Source organism: Aphelocoma coerulescens, chromosome 13, assembly GCF_041296385.1.
Source record: "Aphelocoma coerulescens isolate FSJ_1873_10779 chromosome 13, UR_Acoe_1.0, whole genome shotgun sequence".
Classification (NCBI taxonomy): Eukaryota; Metazoa; Chordata; class Aves; order Passeriformes; family Corvidae; genus Aphelocoma; species Aphelocoma coerulescens.
The window spans coordinates 10,799,683-10,820,976 of NC_091027.1; the positions used below are offsets into that span (position 1 = coordinate 10,799,683).

General features: G+C 39.7%; 1 protein-coding gene across 10 annotated transcripts in view; it reads right to left on the bottom strand.

Annotated features, from left to right (window-relative positions):
* The window catches only part of RAPGEF6 (Rap guanine nucleotide exchange factor 6), a 129,780-nt gene that overhangs the window by 77,742 nt on the left and 30,744 nt on the right, over window positions 1–21,294 (bottom strand). For all 10 annotated transcript variants that reach the window (XM_069028716.1, XM_069028714.1, XM_069028713.1 and 7 more), the window contains 3 exons: window positions 20,968–21,051; window positions 8,301–8,370; window positions 1,515–1,658 (listed from right to left, as the gene is read on the bottom strand). In XM_069028716.1, the coding sequence (XP_068884817.1) occupies window positions 1,515–1,658; window positions 8,301–8,370; window positions 20,968–21,051 (298 nt within the window). The remainder of the gene's footprint in view (window positions 1–1,514; window positions 1,659–8,300; window positions 8,371–20,967; window positions 21,052–21,294) is intronic.

A 21,294-nucleotide genomic window follows, 5' to 3' on the forward strand; every position in this document is an offset into this window, starting at 1 on the left:
TGTTGGTAACAATGAAATAAATCAACACAAAGAAAAATAAATCAACTTGAAGGAAAATCTTAATGAGGACATAATCTGTTGACTAATCACAGTCCTGTGTGTGTACCACACTGACTCCTTGCACCAATAACTGACAGCCTCTGAGATCATTCACAAGCCGTGAAACTTGGTCTTTCTCAGACCAAAGATGCCAAGTCCCTTCTCATGCATCCCTCCAGGCAAGCTGCATAGGTAGCACCAGCATCAGCTGTTACTGGGATTCTCCTACTCTTAGCAATAAAACCTGAGAATTATTTATTATCTGTGTTCTTATTCACTGTCACAGACATCAAAGAGAGAGACACAGTCTGTCATACACAGATTGGAATTTAATTACTAATAAAGCTTTATGCATACCCACCCAGAGAGTGAGGGTCCAACATCTCATTTCTTCAGTAACTAATTTAATGTCTTACTAATAAAATCCAACATGTGACAGTTCTAGAAATGAGATGGCAGAGGATGTTAAACTTCAAGTAGCATATTCTCTTCCTGTCACAGACAAATGCTGTGCAGGGCCTAAAAGCACCACTTGCGACCCAACTGCTACCAACATGCAAAAAACCCAGCAGTTATATAAGGTGTAAGCTCATATCTGACTGCACACATCAGAGATTTTGAAGTGTATCAACTGAGAGTGTATCTCTTTTGGGGAGATGAAAAGGAAGATGGGCAAAAGGGGGAGAGATTGTTTTTTTCTCTTCTGAGCATGAATATTATTCCAGGGTTGTACTTGAATGATAGTACTGGTTTTAATCTTTGATTTTCAAAGCAGATCAAATTATCCAGAACAATTACTTTCAATTAAATAATTTGTCTAGATCACATATATCCTGTTACCAAGCAGGAAGTTTGAAAAATAAGGGTGAAGAAAAACCTTCGCATAAGCTTTGCAGCCCTGAAACCACAGAGGTACGTGCCTTCACACAGAGCAGAGTTTATAGTCTCTGCTGCTATTTAAAACTAGCAGATGAGTTGTTAATGCTTTTTGATGCTTGAACTACCACTATACTATTTTTAAGCAAGTAAACACAACCAAGTACAAGAGTGTTAATGCTATACTGATCTGCATTTGTGATGAACTCAACTCTACACCATAGTTCAAATTTATTAAGAAAAAAAACCAGAAACCCACCAATTCATACATCTTACCAAAAGAACTCCAGGTAAAACCAACAAAAAATGAAGAATGACCATTTCTCTGTCCAGTGGGCATATTAAGATTTATTTATAGTGCTCAGCTGAAGATCCCTAAACCAAAAAAACCACATCTTTTCCAACTACTACCTTCATTTCCTCCTATGGTGTTCCAATCCAAACCACTTCATCACTGCTCCCCAACACGAAAGAAGCGTTCTCAAAAATGGCAAGCATGGACTACTTCACTGCACCAGTTTTGTCAGCAAAAGAAAATTCCAGCCAGCCATGCAGACATCACAATGCCAAGGAGACAGGCCAAGGGAGAGCAGACTCACCGACATGTAGCTGCTGGAATCCACGTGGTCCGTGATGGTCTGACGCTCACCCCTCTGGTTAATCTTCCTATACCTCCGACGGGACTGACGGAGTGGGACTTCTCTTTGCAAGATGTTTTCCTCATTGTCTTTGGAGTTCTCCACCTGAAACACATGTTCAGGCTCCTGGTTAAACATCCAGTTCTTCCATAGCACTGAGAGCCGATGGAGCCGTATGAAGCTCATGGGGAAGGAACAAACATAAGTTCAGGGCAGTTAAACTTTCTGGAGAAAACAACCGTGGTTGTTTCAGAGAACCACTGCTGCAGATCTCAGAAGTGCCTTAATACAATGAGCTGGAGGCCACAGCTTCCTTCCGGGAAACAGTGTATTTATAAAAAAAAAAAAAAAGGTAAAAAAGGCACACGTATCCCTCTAAACAACGTCACTTATCAGCAGAAACCCTTCTGCACCCACATATGGCACAAAAGAGTTATAGGCACTGCTTATTTCAAGTTTATCTTCAACACAGAAGTTACCATTTCTTTGTGTATTTACAATCTGGCAAAAATACTGAATTATATCCTATTTTCAGTAGTGTGATTTTTAAAAGCATAATTTATTTCTAGTACCAGTCACAACTAAACAACTTTAAATATTCCAGCTTTTTATAAATAGCTACTTCACCTATGTCATACTACCTTCTAATTGCTTCCAGTGGATTATGGAGAAATGGCTGGAACTTGATTCATATTTTGATGTTAAATATTATTTGTGACTAAACATTAAAAATTAGGTAAATTTATCTTGTTAGTAAAAGCCAACATGAAACCTTTTATCTCAATAGCTACAATTCTTTTTTCTATAAAAAGCGGTCTCATCCTTTCCCATTTCCTTTTGATGTTTTGGAAAAATATCTCCCAGCAGGAAGCAGGGCAGACATGCATGCAAATAGGCTGCAGCAGCCAAGAAGCTTCTCTACAATTTATTTACTATGTAGAAGTTTCTGCTGTCTTCAATTGCTTATTTTTCATTTTTTCTCTCCAAATTTCACTGGAAAACCCTAAACATTAAGGCTGTACTACTGGAACAGGAAAAGAACCTCTGTGTGGTCTTATATAGCTCTCACTTCACATACTCAAGTAAATTATCTCAAAATTAAAATCCAGAAGGTACAAAGGAATGAAACCCAGAACGACTTAACAGACAGAAACAGGAAAGTAACCAAACTACACCATCACAAAAGCAAGATCACATCTACCTTCCACATCACTTTTTCCAAACAGCTACATTCTGTCTCAAGTCAGAGGAAGGTACAAGCAGCTGGGCTTGTCTTGTGGGTTCTTTTTGATTCCATAGAGAAATCATACATTAACAACATGGGTTAAAGATATAACAGTTAGAAAAGTTAGAAAAGAAGAGTGAAGCTCACACCATAATATTGTCAAAAAAAGAAATCAGAAAAGCTGAGCTCCCCCAGCAACGGATAACCACACTTTTCACTAGGATTTTACTACCTCTTTGCAAAGGAACAGGACAATGACCAAAGGTATCTATTTGCAGCACTGCTGTAAGCACAATGGTATAAGGGTGTAAAGAATACAATGCATGCAGGCAGAAACAAAAAAGAAACAGAAAAATCTTTTTAAACAGGCTATCCAGTATCATAAAAAAATGCACTAAGATGATTGATATAGAAGCCTTTCTTCATGCAGCATAAATATGGATTTCTAGTTAGCACAGTGTTGCCCTCAAATTGTACAGAAGTCCTCCAGAAATAAGGAATTTTGGTTTTGTAAAGAGTTACTCATTAAATAACCAAAATTGCAATGATTTAATTTTTAATTTTTTCTATGTGAGCTCCTTCAATAAATGCATTATTATCCTTTTTTCTCTGCATTCAGTCTTATAAGACCCTAGAAAACAAAACAAGCAGTGAGCGTCTTCAACAGAACAGACTAACCTGGACCTGAAAACTGCTGAGGTGAACAAAGACTCTTCCAATACAGATAACCCTTATTATCAAGAAGCCCAAACTAAACAGGTATTTTTAACACTATATTAAAACAAACACTCAGTGACAGAAGAAATTATTTTTCTTTCACAATTCTAACTGAAAACTAAGAAGGGAGCATAAATAAATTATTTGATAGCACTAAGTCAAAACAAACAAGTGGTGGAAAATGAGACCACCTGCTTTCCCCTTCAGTCAGTGAACTGCTGCTGACAAAATGTTGGGGTTTCAGTTTAGTCCTAGTTTTTTTCTGTTAAAGGAATTTTTTCCCATAGCATGTTGCTAGGAGATAAATGGCCATACTTGAGAGGAGATAGCCATACTTAAGAAAGACAAAAGGGCCCGGCCAGGCTTTTGTTCTCACCTGGCGGGCAGTTCAGTTCGCTCTCAGCGTCTGGAGAGAGAAGCCGCGGAGAGAAGAGCTGCTGGTTCCCGTTTTCGGCGTCTTTCCTTTCTGCTGGGAACAACACCGGGGATCCCAAAGCTGCTTTTCCCTGCCCTGCTGGAGGCTGGGCTGTGGCCGCCCGCCCCGCTGCTGCTTCGAGCCTTCGCTACGCTGTAGCCGTGCTTACCCTGCCTGCCTGGAGCCCCGGGGGGTTCCCCTTTTGGATACATCTCGTCTGCCACCCGGGATTTGTGTTTGTACCTGCCGCTCCAGCCTACCAGTCCAGCCTGCTGTTTCCGAGAACCCGGGACCAGCTGCCCACCGGTTTCTGAAGCTCCTTTGTTCCATCCTTCCCCGGGATCCCAGGGCATCAGAGCAGCCGCGTGCTCCCCGAGCTCGCTCCGGAGCGCCCCCTGCAGCCGCGGGGGAACCATCGCACCTGCCCTGCTCACCGGGAGCCACCAGCGATCCCTGTCGGCTGCGAGCGGAACTGCACCCGAGGGGAAATAGCCTGACAGCCGAGAAGGCCGGGACTGGGTTTGTGTTTGCTGTTACTGTCATAGTTGTTGTTGTTTTGTTTGACTAGTTATATATATATATATATATATATATATATATATATATAGTAAAGAACTGTTATTCCTATTTTCCCACATCTCTGCCTAAAGACCCTTGATTTCAAAATTATAATAACTCAGAGGGAAAGGGGTTACATCTGCCACTCCAAGGGAGGCTTCTGCCTTCCTTAGCAGACACCTGTCTTTCAAACCGAGACACAAAAACAACATGGAAATCAGAAACCAGGAAAGACCTCCATGCCACAGAGCTTCCAGCTTAGTACCACCAGCAAGGTATTTAGAGTCCAGCTGACCACCAGGTTGTCAACACTTATGATTTACAAGAACTGATTCTGATATTCTGTGCTTGAACAGGATAGGCTCACCTGGGCATCTCACTCGGCCCTGATTTCACCTGGTTAAAACTAAAAATTCCTGTTGGCAGAGAGGTGTCACCCTCATCACACCCCTATGAAAGCATTCAGCTTCTCTGTGGATTCTGGAAGCCAGGTCCCGGCATGGGAGCAGAAGGAGGACAGATTCCCCGGGCCACTGCAGAGCCAGGAGGACCAGGCTGCCATCAAGTCAGATTGAGACACAGACTGCTTCCCATTACTTCATTTTCAATACAGTATCACAGAGTTGTTAAGGTTGGAAAAGGACTCTGAGATCATCACATCCATCCATGCCCCAAGCCCCTGCCAGGCCCACCACTAAACCATGTCCCCCAGGTGCCACATCTACACATCCATGAAATCCTTACAGGGATGGTGACTGTCCTGGGCAGCCTGTGCAAGGACTTGACCCTTCCCATGAAGAAAATTTCCCTAATAGCCAATCTAAACCTCCCCTGGCACAACTTGAGGCCATTTCTTCTTGTTCTATCCTTTGCTACCTGGGAGAAGAGGCTGATCCCCACCTGGCTACAACCTCCTGTCAGGGAGTTGTAGAGAGTGATGAGGTTCCCTCCTGAGCCTCCTTTTCTCCAGGCTGAGCACCCCCAACTCCCTCAGCTGTTCCTGATCAGACTCATGCTCTTGTGCCAAGAAGTCTGGAATAGCGCATTAACAGGCCATATCCTAATCAAAGGTATTCTTTATTAACCTCAAACACTGGCAGCAGCAGGATGCTCCCACACCACCAGCTTCACCCAGGCACTAGCTGCCGCCACACAGAAATCGAGAACCACAGGACTGCCCTGTTTCACTCTGCAGTCCAAATCAGCAATGAAGTATTTTCCACCTGCAAGTATCACGCTGCCCTTCTGAAATCTTATGCTTAGATCTGAAGAAGAAAATGAAGCACCAAGGAACAACAGCAAGGATACTTCAATACACTGAGATATGCTGCAATTCTGGACCATTTTCTTAAGTGATAAATGGGGCTATTATTAATTCGATAGATTGCTCAGCCTCCAAAAATATGAGTTACAATGCCCATTTACACACTGTTATCCCAATGAACTTAAGCTGACCACATTTTATGGCCTTTAAAATGGGTCTGTTCCCAGAGGCTTCCCACTACAAAACTGATTTACATTCTAAAATGACAGGAGAGAATTAAAAAAAAATTCAAAAAAATCAGTCACCATCAGGAAATGACAAAGTTCTTTAACTCCATTAAAGTAGCTAACTAATTCTTCTGCTTGAAGATAAATATTCATTATGTATTAAACCTCATTAGTATGTTGCAAATTAAAATCTAGAGAAAATAAAAGAATTAAGATAAATTTTAATAAGAGTTCATCAGGGAAATGAACTCAAGTACACCTTGTGTCAGTGAAGATCATTAACAAGGTGCACACCACCACACTGATGCTTTTTTCTCACACTATTTGAAGTGCTATCTAGAAAATACAGCTAATACTACCTGTAGCTACATTTACCTGTGAAACATGATCATAAATATAACAAGGTAACTACTCTGCACTTTTAATTCTCTGATTTTCCTACCAGAAAAACATACTGAAGTTCCAGAGAAGGACGTACGATACTTTCAAGTGTCTCTATACTCTTACTGGGATTTAATTGCAATTACAGACAATTCAGGAGATCTAAAATAGAGTGAACAGCTGTTCGGGCTGTGTGCCTTTGCCTCCAGGAACACTCAGCAGTGTGTGAGGCTGCTTACATGGCCAATGCTGGCTTACCCAGCTACTGTGATATTGTGTTCCTCTGAAAACACTCATCACAGTTGTGCCTACTCAAGTTAGACACACAACACTAGTTTCTTCAATAAGTATTTCAATAGGGACAGTTTCTCTCTGGAAGCACACACTGCACAGAAGCTCCTCTTTTATTTCCATCTTCAATGTTTGGTTTTTTTATTATTATTACAATGGTGATATAACCAAAGAAGGATGTAGGTATTTCTTAAGATTTCCATAATGTACTTTGCCCATTAAATATTTTTCACATAAACTTACAAATGCACTTGCAGTGAGTCAAGTCATCAGCCTCCTTCCACTAGACCAGGTTGCTCCAAGCCCCATCTGATCTTGTCTTGAACACTTCCAGGGATTGGGCAGACACAACTTCTCTGGGCAACCTGTGCCAGGGCCTCGGCACCCTCACAGGGAAGAACTTCTCCCCAATATCTAATAATAGATATGACACGGCTGCACACATTGCCACCCAAATAGTCCTGTGGCATCCCTCCAGGCATAAATCCACCCCCAAAATTCCAGCTTTGAGAAGAGACTGGACAATTCAGAATAAATAAACTGTTTCACTCCAAAGCGTGAAGACAGGTTTATTGCACTCTTAACCTTAACTAACTCTTAACTTCATGGCAGACTGGAGGTTAAAATATGTGCTGCAGCACAGAGCATATTACTGATGCTATCAGAGCCCACAAGCAGAGTCAGACTGACACTGCAGAGAGCAAATGGCACACAGGACAGCAAGTGGACTTGGTACAGGACACTGCTGACATCCCTGCCGGGAATGTGCTGTGAGAAACAAACATCTTATGGAAGCTGAATGTTTACATGCTCAGTAAGAGACACTGTCAAATATTAGTTTTAATGTTACCATATCTAGATCTAGGGCAGCTAAATCAATAGCAGTCTGGAGATCAGAGTCTGATTAACAGACACGTGGCTTCTGAGCACAACGAACAGTTCTGCTTCAGCTACATTAACAATATCTAAGATGAAAGTTGAAAGAGATCTGCCTGTGTCCCCAGGCACACTGCTGGGATACAATGTCAGTCTGTACTATGGAAAAGCAATCCTAATATTCCAACTGCTCACAGCATGTGTACAACAACCTGGGAAGGACTGAGCAACACACTCTAAGCACAGATATATGCATCTATATATGCACTTGGCAATATCAGTAAGCGTTCTGAAGAAGCAGAAGGAATCCTGGACATTAAGGATGGTGACAAACCTTACCCTTCAAGCGTGGCTAAGCAGTCTCATGTTTCTTCTCCTACCTACAAGCCTTCAAACTATGTGGCACTGCTAAGGTTTGGAGGAAGAAGGTTTTTCCACCCAGACATGACCAATAAAAGCCATGAAATGGGGAATGGGGGTGTAAATAAAATATTCAAGATAGAAGACTATCATAGCCTGACTCAGGAATGCTCAACTCAGCCGTGACTGTTAGGCTTTTGAAACTCAAGTAAGTATAATTTTAGAAAGAATGACCTAATCATCATCATTTACCCGTCTAGATTAAATTTACATAGCTACTGCTGTTACAAGAGCAGCCATAGGTATAATTGAAATCAAGGCAATTTTGCTGCAATTTCACAGAATACTTTACAATAAGCTTTTTGCTGTAAAAGAGAAAGAATTTGCTGAAACCAGCAATAGATTTAAATACATATGAAAAAATCTGTCTTACCACAATCATTTCTGAAGGTTCCAATATGATACATTCGCATCCTCTCTTTCCTCCAGACTGCTTGCCAAAACTAGAGTGGGATAGAAAAAAAGCAAACAAAAAGCAATGAGATTAACAGCCTATTTTACCTTTTCAGTAACAAAAATAATTGGCAATGGTCCATGTTGTTAAAAAACAAAAAAGAAAGAGAAAAATTGATGAAAACTATTGTGTAAAAAATGTTAATTAGATAGTATCATTACCATAACATTTTCATTTATTCAGCACCCCTCATCATGGCCTGCTATGTAAAGTCTAAATATAAAGAATGTTCTTTTGTAAATTACTACTTCCAGATATTCAAAACTACTCATAATACATTTCATTTCTGACAAGAAGACCTTAGTAAATTTTAATTAAACATTAAACAGGCCTTGTAAAAACAAATATACATAAATTCCAAAGACTCCAAAATACTACTCAGCACACAGCATTTTTAATGAGAGTTCCCTCAACTCTACATCACCCCTTCATCCTCCAGCAAAGGGGGGACTGAGAACCTCTTTTCTAACATTGAGCCTTAACTTGTGACCTCTGTCTTTATGTTGCTACTTGTACCATCACAAGGAGTGGGTCATGGTGATGGGTTCTGTTTAAGAAGTATGAAAGAATAAATGTAACAAAGCATGATGGGTGGTGTAAGACAGCGGCTGAGGAAAGCAGCTAAAAGCAAACTGATGTGCTTCAGCTCATCAACTCTAACAGGAGACTTCCTTCAGGACACTGAACAACAGAGGTGACTTTAGAGGAATCACCTCTGAAGAAGGCACCATGCAACCAGATCTAAGGGTGCCGGAGCTACCAGCAAAAAAAAAAAAAACTGAGCTAGGCACTGCTAGGGGATGTGGGGTGTATTACAGACCAATAACCTCTCAAATCAATCCTTTTGTGACCGTAGTGATACCTGGAATTGAAAATACCTGGCTTCACACATTAAGTTTGTCTTCACTCCTCAGCCATTAGCCTGAGGTGAGAATGCTTGGCCTACCCACTCCCTGGGCTGGAAGGAAAGTGATTCCACACCCCCAGCACATAAAACAAACTCCTTGATAAGCAGCACAGTGGCTGAATTAGCAGTTCAGTAGTTGTAGCTGCCATGTTACAAACTCAGACTGTCAACAACAATCACATTTTAGCACCTACCAGCAGGTGAGATAACTGAAGAATCAGTTAATGCAAAGCAGGGATTAACATGTGAATTAGAAGGAAGTTAAGACAAGAGTGGAGACAAGCCCTTAAAAAGCTCCATCTGTTTTCACTGAGGTTACATTTAAGAAGTACATCTGAAACTCCAGCCACGCAAGACTTGAGTTACATAAATGGTCATCTCGATGGCAAAGATCCACTGAAACACCACCACTTTATACAGAACATTTTAAAAGACCCATGTTTATAAACACCATTCCAAAACTTCTGTGGGATATGTGCAACTATGGGAAAAGAATTTAAGCAACTAAACCAAAGCTAAAAGACTAACAAAACTAAACTGAAGAAGGGGAGGTTTAGATTTGCTAATAGGAAGAAATTCTTCCCTGTGAGGGTGGTGAGGCCCCGGCACAGGTTGCCCAGAGAAGCTGTGACTGCTCCATCCCTGGAACTGTTCAAGGTGAGGCTGGATGGGACTTGGAGAAACCCAGAATAGTGGAAGGTGTCCCTGCCCACGGCAAGGGGTTGGAACCAGCTGAGCTTAAAGGTCCTTTCCATCACAAATCATTCTGTGATTCTCTGAAACTGTGAAGATACTCAAGTGAAGCTTCAGATTATTGCAACAAAGAAATTATCAGCATAATCCAGTTAGGATAAAGAATTAGAATTAATAGGAGCAGGGCAGCTTCTACTGTCAAGTTTTGATTTTGCTAACAGTCTACTGAAGGAAAAGAAAAATATTTAAATTACATGACTGCAATAGAATCATAAATGACATGACAACTAAAACTTTCTCATCCAGACCCGACAAGCACAAGTTTCACACAGAAATGGCATTTTCACACATCTATAGTAAGAAACTCAGAGCTCAAATTTTCATGCCTTCTTTCATGTTTTTTCCACACACCTTGTGATCCAGGCATGAGAGTCTTGTGTTTTTGCAATACATAAAAGAATGGCTAAACTACTCTCACTCTTACAATAGTTAATTCAGTTCAGAAAATACAGAAATGTCATTTTCAATGTCAGCTCCAACATTTAGGTGAACTGAAATCCATGTTAAGACTTCTCTACAAACTAAAATCCAAAGTGAGACCAACTTTGCTATGGGATCATTTTCAATTAAAAAAAAAAAAGTTAAATAACTTATAATTCTATTCCTTATAGTAGAAAACTAAAGACAAGAGGTATTTTTTCCAAAACACCAAAATTATAAAGGAATTATGTGCAACTGGAAGTTTCAGGTTTTGCACCTTTTTAAAACCATAAATGAAATAATCATTACCAGTATTATCACAAAACAGATTACCATTACTGCTACATCCCCTGTAGTTAGGAAAAAGCACAATTTCCTGCTGCAGGTTGTTCAAGCAAAGTATTTTTGTTGTGTAACAACAATTTATCAAACTCCTGGAGGTCGAGGAGGAGTTTTCTTTTTTGTTTTACATAAACACATTCCTCCAATTCAGCCACTGTCCAGCCTCCCTCTGCTTATGTTGCAGCATTTGCTAATTAAGTAATGGCAGTAAACACTAATAAGGACAAGAACAGTGCTTGGAACAAAGGTCACTGTCTTGGCACTACCATTTCTGCTCCATCAGGCACTTTACAACAACCAAACACTTGGAAAAGGATCAGGTTCCAAAGACAAAACCCACCCCACTAATCCTAAAGAATAAACTACTCATATTAACAACTCAATAGGTCAAGTTTAATTATTTCCTGGTACACAACATGGATGGCTTCTTGATTATTCCACAGCAGAGCTCCTTTTCCAAAGGAGGAGGCCGCATATGGCTTTTCCCCAGCCATAACAATCACTGTGTCTTGAAAATACCAACTTTTAACATTCTTAATTAACATACACAACATGTTTTAGAAACATGGGGTTTAAATGTCTTAATTACTTATTCCATATTTTTCCTTTAGAATACAAAATGTTTAGCTTCACTATCAGTTAAGAGGTTTGCTGACATCAATATACTTCACTAATCTGCCAATTATAATCAAGGCCTCAGAACAACATTCATTCCTAAATGCTTGCAAATGGAAAAAGTTCAGATGAACAAAGCTTTGAAAGTGGAGGAGAGAAAACACACTTGGAAACAAGAGCAAACTTTGACATGGACCATTCTTCCAAAGAGGGAACATTTCTGCGACAGCAAATTACTTGGAGAAGTCTTTAGCTGGTGATTAAAGAGCCACTCAAACCTGAACCATGCTGTTTCTCGAGAGAGCTCTGGAAAGTTCATCTAATTCTGGAAGAGATGGGGCAATCTTATCTTTTGGTACTAAAAGACAACTGGCACCAAGAACACAGTGTTGTATTCTTTTTGGTTACCCACCTTGGCACCCAAAAAGACCGTGACCATGGACATCCTATCCCAGGGCCAGGTTTGCTTCCTGGAAAGGTCCAACCCAAGAAGCCCATTTCAGTGCTTCTGCTTACCAACCATCACAGTAGCTTCCCCAACCAAAAAGCACATCCCTAAACACTACATCCTCCTGATGTCACATGTGGCAAGATACATAAGAAAACTGGGAAAGACTCACTAAGGTATAGCACATTATACATGCTTTAGTACTTTAAGCAGAGTGGGGAAAATAATCCAATTAAAAATTTAAATTAACACTGAAAGTGTAAGAAAACATGAAACTAATGTAAATTAAGCTCTACTTACAATTTAAAAATTGTCAAAGGACATACTACCACTGATATAACCATTAAAGTTTTAAATTATCCAACAATTTAATTGGCATTGTTAATAATGTGTGATTTAAGTAAGTCTTAAATTTAATATAATTCTATAGCTTCCCACTGCTGGAAGCCTAGAAAAAGTCAGTACTATAAAACTGCATTACAATTTTTTTTATTTATAATTTTATTGTATGCTCTCATCACTTAATATTCATCTATTTCATCTGCATCATTAATTTTCACACACTCACTCAACGGTCTGCAACACTGTCATGAAAAAAATGGCTTCCAGATATCAAAGGAAGCTTTGTTTATCCTTCATTTATGGATGCCTCATCTGCAAGAAACCTTGTTTTCCCCCGATTCACTGCTACTCAATTAAAAATGCTTAAGGAGGTGTATCATCTGAGAAAAGAATGCAAGTTAAACTGGCATGATACCCCATACCAACAACTGTGCTCAGGCCATGGATCAGACTGGAGCTACTGAAATGTAAAAGCCCAGGACCACAGATAACAGGACCAGGCTGGACAGGGCTTGGAGAAACCTAGTCTAGCGAAGTGCGCCTGCCCATGGCAGGCAGCTGGAACTGGATGAGCTTTAAGGTCCCTTCCAAACCAAACCAGTCTGTGATTCTGTGACAGTCCTTGGTTCATCTGTCCCTCTTCCACTGCATGATTTGCTCATCTCTCTGCAACTGCAAAGTACCTTAGAAGTGCAGGCACCTGAGTATGTGCCTGACCTCACTGATACAGGGAATGGAATAAAATTAATCACAGGAGAGAGCCTTCTGTATCAGGAGAGAGCCTTCTGTATCAGAGAATACTCCCATTTTCACACTCATGCTCACTCCCCGAAACAGGAAGGTGTTAAAACTTCTTTAAGGTACTGGACCTTTTATAACAAAGCTTACTTTTATAAGGCAAACTATTTAGAAATGCCTCCAACATAACGTATTTTGAATGTAGTTCTTGAAACAGGATGTGCACAAACACAGCTTTCTGAACAGAGATGTTTTGAAAATTCTCATATCCAGCCGTTGTGCAACCTGAGTATTTGGTGATAAAACATACCTGGAATGACAAGACTGACGAATTTAAGCAATAGCTACCACATTTTACTCAAATGTTTCCTAATATCAATATGCTCAAGTTATTCAATACTGATAGCTTCTCATTCTGCATTACTCAGAATATCGTACATACATTACAGATAAAAACACAGCCTGTCCTGAAGAGCTTTCAGCCTACAAACAGATGGAGACTGAGACTGAATGTCTTATTATTTAACACTAATTAGCAGGCATCTTCAAATTTACAATATTCTACTACAACCTGAAACAATGTTTTCAGATATTTCAGACATCAAAGCCATCAATGGCAGGATGTCAAGCACTTTACGTTCTGTTCTGTATTTTCCAGGAACTACAAAATCATAACATTATCCTGTCTGTGTAAATTGGTGTCAATAATGTACAGTTATCTGTGACTGTCAATAAAGCTACCTGCAGGAGTTTTACCTGCAGTAATACTCAGTACTGTTTTACATGTAGAACAGGGCCAGGATGCTGATATACCAGTTTATCAAGATAACAAGCAAAGGGTTTGCAGACACTTTGTTTTAATGAATATACTTGTCTCTCAAACTGCCTGTCTGCCTGTCAGGCTGCTTTTAGGTACATAAAGATGAAGATAAATTGTACTCGCCACTGCAAAGTGAATCCCATGACCCCACTCATCCAGTAACCTGGATGCATTTCTTCAATGCAAAAAGATTTTGTATGGAAGGGCACAACTGGGCATGGAAGAGACAAGATGTGTAAGGAACAGACACGTTGTTAGGTTGTTTGTTTAACAGATGAAAATGTGGTTTTGGGCAAGTCAGGGAGGCCTACAAGGGCATATAGTAACAGGATAAGGGGGAATGGCTCTAAGCTGACCTAAGTAGATTTAGGGGAGATATTGGGAAGAAATTGTTTACTATAAGGGTGGGTAGGCCCTGGCACAGGTTGCCAGAGAAGCTGTGGCTGCCCCATCCCAGAATGCATTCAAGGCCAGGCTGAGTAGGGCTTGGAGCAACCTGGTCTAGTGGAAGGTGTCCCTGCCCATGACAGGGGGTTGGAATGATATAAGCTTTAAGGTCCCTTCCAACCAAAACCATTCTGTCAATCTATGAAAAGCATTTCATTTTTCCACTCCTTGCAGAGTGCCTCTTCTGCAGAACAGCTGTTCCAGCAAACCCCTGGACATCTAGTGCAAAGTTGCTGTTGGTCAGATCCAAGATAAAATCCATTACATTACCTATGAATGTACTACACTAATATATTAACGGCTGAAATAACCATTAGTTATTAAACACCAATCTAAACATGTAATTTTATATTTAAATTTCTTTGTCATTGATTGGGAAGTAACACTGAGGGAAAATCTGTGAAGTTGAATAACAAGCAGTAATAGTCGTGGTGACTGTGGATAGAAAAGTCAAGATCTGCCCTTCCTGCACTGCAGTCAAGACACAGGAGTATACTCAACATCAAAATCCTCATGGGAATAACCTGTTTTTCTCAGCATCTCCATGGAGGTCTCAATTTCACTAGATTTGTCTCAGCCCAACCATGACCTGAAGAATGGGGGTGGTGGGGAGTTGCCTGAGGCTACAGGTACATCAGGAGCCCTCAGCAGCTGTTGAGCAGCCCCAAATGCCTTTATCTGTGAAACAGAGCAAGGAGATGGCAAAAAAAGGTCCATCAGCACAGACCAAAAGTTTCAGCAAATGCAAGTGGCAGAGTTTACATGGTATCATATGCTGTGCAAGTCCTGAGCTCTTCAAAGTAACTTCATTAGAAAAATATAATACTTAACTCCATCAGGAAATGGTTTAAAGGAAACCAGACACCACAAGATATATGGCTGAATGCAAAATACCTATTTCAATTAATGCTCAGTCATCAAAATCCATTTCTGCATTAGCTCTCAATAACAACATTTAGCAGGTTTACCTCTTAAGCCTGCTGAAGTTTTAATTGGAAATTATTTTAGAGGCTGTGTAATGCTACTCAATCTGCCAGCTGCAAGCTCAAGATCTCTGTATTAATTACTTCATACTCTGAACATGATGACCTTTTGAGGAGGCCTGTGTCTCACTTACTGCGCAGCTTTCCAGCTATTCCAGACCATGGGATTGAAAAGTCTCAGTAAAAATTGTATTTTGGTTATAAACAAACCATACATAACCCTCTCCTTCTAATTTCATTTCTCTTGCACTTTAGGCTAGCCAACAAAAAACTCTTTCTGTGGCACAATCAGCATCCCTTGCAGTCCATAAAACTTCTAAAGGGTAGACTCTGTAAGGAACCATGAACCGACCAAAATGGAATTACTGGTATGGGGGAAACATGGACAAGATTTTTTGGCCATATAGTTGTGACAGGCCTGAACAGAGTCTTTCTTCATTTTCTGACTTTCTTAGATTAGTCTATGTCAGAAAAGACGCACCATGTCCTCTTAGTCTGCAGCATCTTCCCAGCCCTTACGCAACATCAGCACACCCAATACAAGTTGCTGCACTTAAAGAGACCAGGACACAGCTTCTCACTAGTGTGCTGCCTCTTCTCATCCACATGCCCTTTTTCCTCAGAGTACTTTCAAACCAGCACTAGCACTGCCAGAAGAATTTAAATCTGAACAATTCTATCTGAATTAATTAGTTTTACAAACACATTTATTGATAGCATTCCCAAGTTGTTGGTTCACTTAGTGGCTGTCAGGCAATGCTACACGTTACAGCCACCACTTAACAGAAACACCCAGGGAAAACATCACCTCATCCACAGCCACCAATGCACTGAATAACCACTGCTTTTATCCTGTGCTGAGGGATAAATCTCTCAGACTTGATAAGCACAGGGATGTAAGCCTGAAGCTCTCTTTACGAGAGCAGAGAAAATAATCCACAACAGTTAGTTGGGAAGAGCTTTCTAGTGTGAAGCAAAAATACACTCAGGAGTATTGTATTGTGACTGCAGTATTTACAGTAACACAGTAAGAAATTTAAATCCCAATTATGGCAACAATTATCACAATTCAGAACCTTATTGGCAACTGCCAGTTTGTCAGAAGTTAAGTTTACTGTATGGCAGCAGTGGACTGTCATATATCGATCCAGACCGTGGGAGCTTAGGGAGGAAAAGCACTATCCACACTCCAGACATAGGGGCTGGATGGACATGAGAAAGAGGAAGAGCAGAGGTTGAGGAGCACTGGGACAGAGCTTGGATACAGCAGGCATAGTCTGAACAGAAAGCAGTATTCAAGTTACACTTGGAAAAGAAGGATCAGGGGAGAAAAAGACCAGTACACCTTGCACTAGCTGAAGCTGGCAGTACAGGAGCTCTGAGCCACAAATATACTTTTGCAGTGAATGGTACAAATTCACAAGTATTTGCAGAGAGCAGCACTACAAGCTTCAGAAGGAAAACTAATCTGACTTTAGATGGTACATTTGAGGTATAAATATGTTTGAGAACAAAGTTACATACATCAAAATTTAAATTATGGCATTTTGTTAATCTTTAAATTCCTCAAATTGAAAATCTTTAATCTCACGTTCATATTTTCCAACACTGACAGTCCTGTAAAAGCACAGTATTTTCTGTGCTTCTGGCACTTCACACAGAATAGATGCAAACACTATTAACAGTCACACTAAGTTGCAAAATATAGTAAAATATAGTTACTCACAAATACTAATACAAAACAAGCTAAAAAAATTTCAACCCAAGCTGTTGTTCATAATGCAAAACTGCAGTTCCTCTTTCATTATGACCATTTTCTTGATCTAAGTATTTGTGTCTTCTCCTTTTACTGAAGAAAAGAGAAATGGCTTATTGAGTCATTGATGCATCTACAACTCTCATGAAAAGACACCACACAACCATGAGGCCATTTTAAATAATTGTTTTTAGCCAAGAAATGCGCTACATGAATAGAACAATGATTCAAATTTTCTCCATTTGAGAGATTTTGGAAAGGCTGGGAAAAGAGAAGTGTTTGTTGTAGTAGACTACATCTTGAATGTTTCAAGACTTTGTGATTTTCCCTTAGAGGTTCAATTCTCACAGCTGTAAGAGGCTGTCAGCCACATAATTGGCTTCAAAAGCTCCAGGCCCTTGATATATCTCCTATGGCTAATCTTGCTGTGAGTAATCTCCTTCAAATATCCTGTTCACATGAATTATCTTCATTAACAAACAAGGTTAAAACACAAAACCTCTTTAACTTGCTGACATGATTTTCCTTCCACAAATCCGTCAGTCTTGTTCTTTTATTCCAGCCATTGCTTTCATGTTAGGAGAAAACTCTTCTCCTCCTATGCCAAATCTATTGACAAATCCATTCTCCAGGCAATAGGGTACTCAAGATTATGCCATCTTTGTACCTGGTATTACTGACTGACCTGTCTCTTACCTTAAAAATCTTGCAGGGCTTGTCTCATCATGAGCATCAGTGCCGGAATATTGAATAGATTTATTGTACCTGGATGCAAGTTTTACTCCTCCAATTTTTAAACTAATTTCTGAATTACAACTTGTATTCAAGTTCATCAAGCCAATAAAAAAAAGCCCTTTTCAAGCACAGTGAGGCCCAGTTTCCTCCCTTACTCATTTCAAATACTGAGACAAAGTTTAATAAAGCAGTAATTGCCCACCTCCTTATGTTTTCAAGGGGTTAAGCCTCTTTCAGGCTGGATTCCATAGAATATTTTATTTCAAAGAGTTCTGCAGAAAAAAAATAAGGTTTCCCGTAGTTCTGATAGATAGTGGATGACAGGACACGCAAAAAGCAGGATAGCATCTTCTCTAGGTGAAGTTTACAGTTGTCTACTACAGCCTCCTCCTATCCATCAAGGTAATCACGGGGCAGATGACAGAAAAAGGACAAGCATTGTGAGGATGTACCAGGAAACAGTTATTAAACCATCACCACCTTCCAGTGGTAACGATTATTTATGGAGACTGCAAGGATCTCACTAACAATCAATTGTAACAGCAGCTTCTTATATAATTGTTAAACAAAAGTTGCTGGGCAGTTAGTTTCTAGTGCAATGCTCAATTTTGAAAAACAATTGCTACATAAAACAAATTGAAACTAACAACTTTACAAGAAAAAGGGGCCTTAAACCCCACTATTGCCCAGAAAAAAGCTTCCTCTAATTGAGAAACACTGATATCCTGCTTTTACAAAGCAAACTATTCTACAAAAACTGTTCCAGTATTCTGAAAAAAAACCTAAAATGTACAGAAGTCCTTTAAAGACAAAGTGTTTGTCAAATATTCCAGAGGACAAATATGAAGCTGAAATTAGCAACCTGACAAAGAGGTAACTGGGGAGTGGGGGGTGTTATGAAGTACACAAGGACTGAATTTTAAACTAGAATCTATTTGCTAACTATGATCTGTTTTACAAAATGCCTCCACCTACCCATTTCTTCCAGAATAACAATTATTCAAACTTTGCTCTTGACCTTTTCAGAGTTCTAGAAGATCTCCAGATTAAAGCCTAACTCCTCATCTTTGGTAGTTACCACCTTCCTCCCATTAAGGATTCTATTTTGGTCCTCTTTCATTTACCTGCCAGCCAACTCAATGCCATCATTAGTCTCCTGCATCACTCCTGTGCAGAACACACCTGTCTCTAACCTCACCCACATCTGCTCACACATTGATATATTTATACCATATTCAACAAGACAAACAGGTAAGATTTATCTGATGCCATGTCTGGGCAACACTAAGCCTATCAGAAACCCAGGTGGTGGAGAAGTGTTTCCATTCCCTTCAGCAGCCTCAGAATACCTCAAAAACGTGGTTTTCATTTCATTCCCTACTCTTGTCCACTACTTTCCTGCTATGAAAAAAAAAAGACAGACAAAGCAATATCCCACACAGCATACTCTCCCATAAAGTTTATTTCATGAACATATTACAGGTCTAGGATCATATGCTCATGAGCCAGAGAGAACATGGCAACAAGTTCTTATCTTTGTTTCCCGTGATACAGGATAGCTCTGTAATACCTGAGGCAATGAGAATGAAGGCAATATTGTCCTGTCTTACAGTTGTGTAGTTAAGCCTCCTTTCAGAATGACTCACATAATCCGGAATTTGGTTGGGGACAAAGAATAACAAGTGACATTAAGTATTACTTCAAATGTAATTAAAATGCTGCTAATTACGATTATGAAAGACTACTACTAACTTATCCAAGGCACTATTTCATTTGAAATCAGCCTGTGTCTGGTGACTGCAGCTCCCCCAGCTAGAAATGTGACAGATAAGGTATTCCGACCATGGAAAGTAACTGAAGTTTATCCCACTCTACTGAAGAAAAAATAAAAATCATTATATTTAATGCATGAACACGAATGTATTTCAAATGAAATGGTGTGAGCTGAACACCCTAGATATCCATCAGGAGTGCATTCTTTTCCTTTCTACATGATCTCACCACCTAAGGAGACAGAACATCCCAGGAACCACCCCTTGTAAGCTGTAATCTGCCAGCAGCTCCATCCTTTCACCATCTAGCAGCTATTTTACCGCATTATCCATAATAAATCTAGCTGTAATCTTGTGAATTAACTATAACAGACCTACTTTGCTTTTTTTTTAAGGCACAAGAAACCTTACAAGCAATGGTGCTTGTAAGTGACTTACCCCAAGTTTCGCAAAACAATGATAGAGAGTTTTTATGCAAACAACAGTGTGCCATGTCCTCACTTCTGGTACTCCTGAACTTATCATTGACTCATCATAATATGATTTTGGTTGGAAAGGACCTTAAAGCACATCTTGTTCCACCCCCCTGCCATAGGCAAGGAGACCTTCCACTAGACAGGGCCACTACAACACCCGTCCAAACTGGCTTTGAACACTTCCAGGGATGGGGCAGCCACAGCTTCTCTGGACAACTTCACTCAAGGACCTTCAGTCACTCAAGGAGCATTAAGTGTTTAATATCCAGCCTACAGTTTAATGAGTTGAAAAATTCAATCCTACATGTTCTTACTAGTACTTACCATGAAATTCAAGTATATGGAAATGTGTGTAAGCTGGAGTCAGCATTAAGTCTATTCACTCATGGTCAGCTCATGCTGAGTCAAATGAAACACAGTGAAATAAACTTCTGAGTGATGTATAAGATCAAGCAGAGTATCACTCTGGGTACTCAGGGTATCACTTGCCCAAGTTCAGCTCAAGTCTAATAACGTGCTTCAGCGAAAGCATGTCTGTGTTCACTGTGCCTCAACCTCTAGACACAGACAGGCTCCTGCCATAAGCTGTCCACAGCTGATGCTGCTGGCCCCTTCTTGCTTCACATAAAAATCATATGTGCCATCAAATACAGCCTCCAACAAAATGGCAGAAGCTATGTGATCTGCAGTCGTATTTTTGCAACGGGGAACTCTATCCAGAACAGTCACACAGCACAAATTATTCAAAGAGACCCCAAGGTAATAAGCTGACGACAAATTCTCTTATAAACTTAAAAAGCCAAACTAGATTGAGTGCAGTATTTCACAAAGAAATTTCAACGTGCAGAAAAAGTCTGAGAAAATTTAAATTGAATTAGCTGAACATTTCTTTCACTATCAAGCTCTAGAAAAACAAAATTATGAAATTATTTTTAAATTCTTTAAAAATTACAGTAACACAAATACATAGAAAGCATTTATTTTAAAAAAACTTGCCTCAAATAACAACAATAACTCAAAAATTTTACATACCTGCATGGCGGCAAAAACATTGAATCCTTCATGAGCACAGATCCAGAAAGCAGGATATACCAGCATCTTGCAATAGTTTCTGAGCTGTAAGAAAAGAAATCACTGATATGTACTTCTCCTTACAGCACCTGAGAAATATGTTATCCAAAATATTATTGCAGTAAAATAATGATATACCATTCTACCAGTTTGATATGTAAGAACCTGGGAACTTTAACTGGACAAGGATTATTTTTTTAAAACATCTACATAAAGAATGTTTCTTATACTTTATGTTTTGACATTTAAGTCAGCTTAAAAATTTACTTTATTAAAATGAAATTTTTA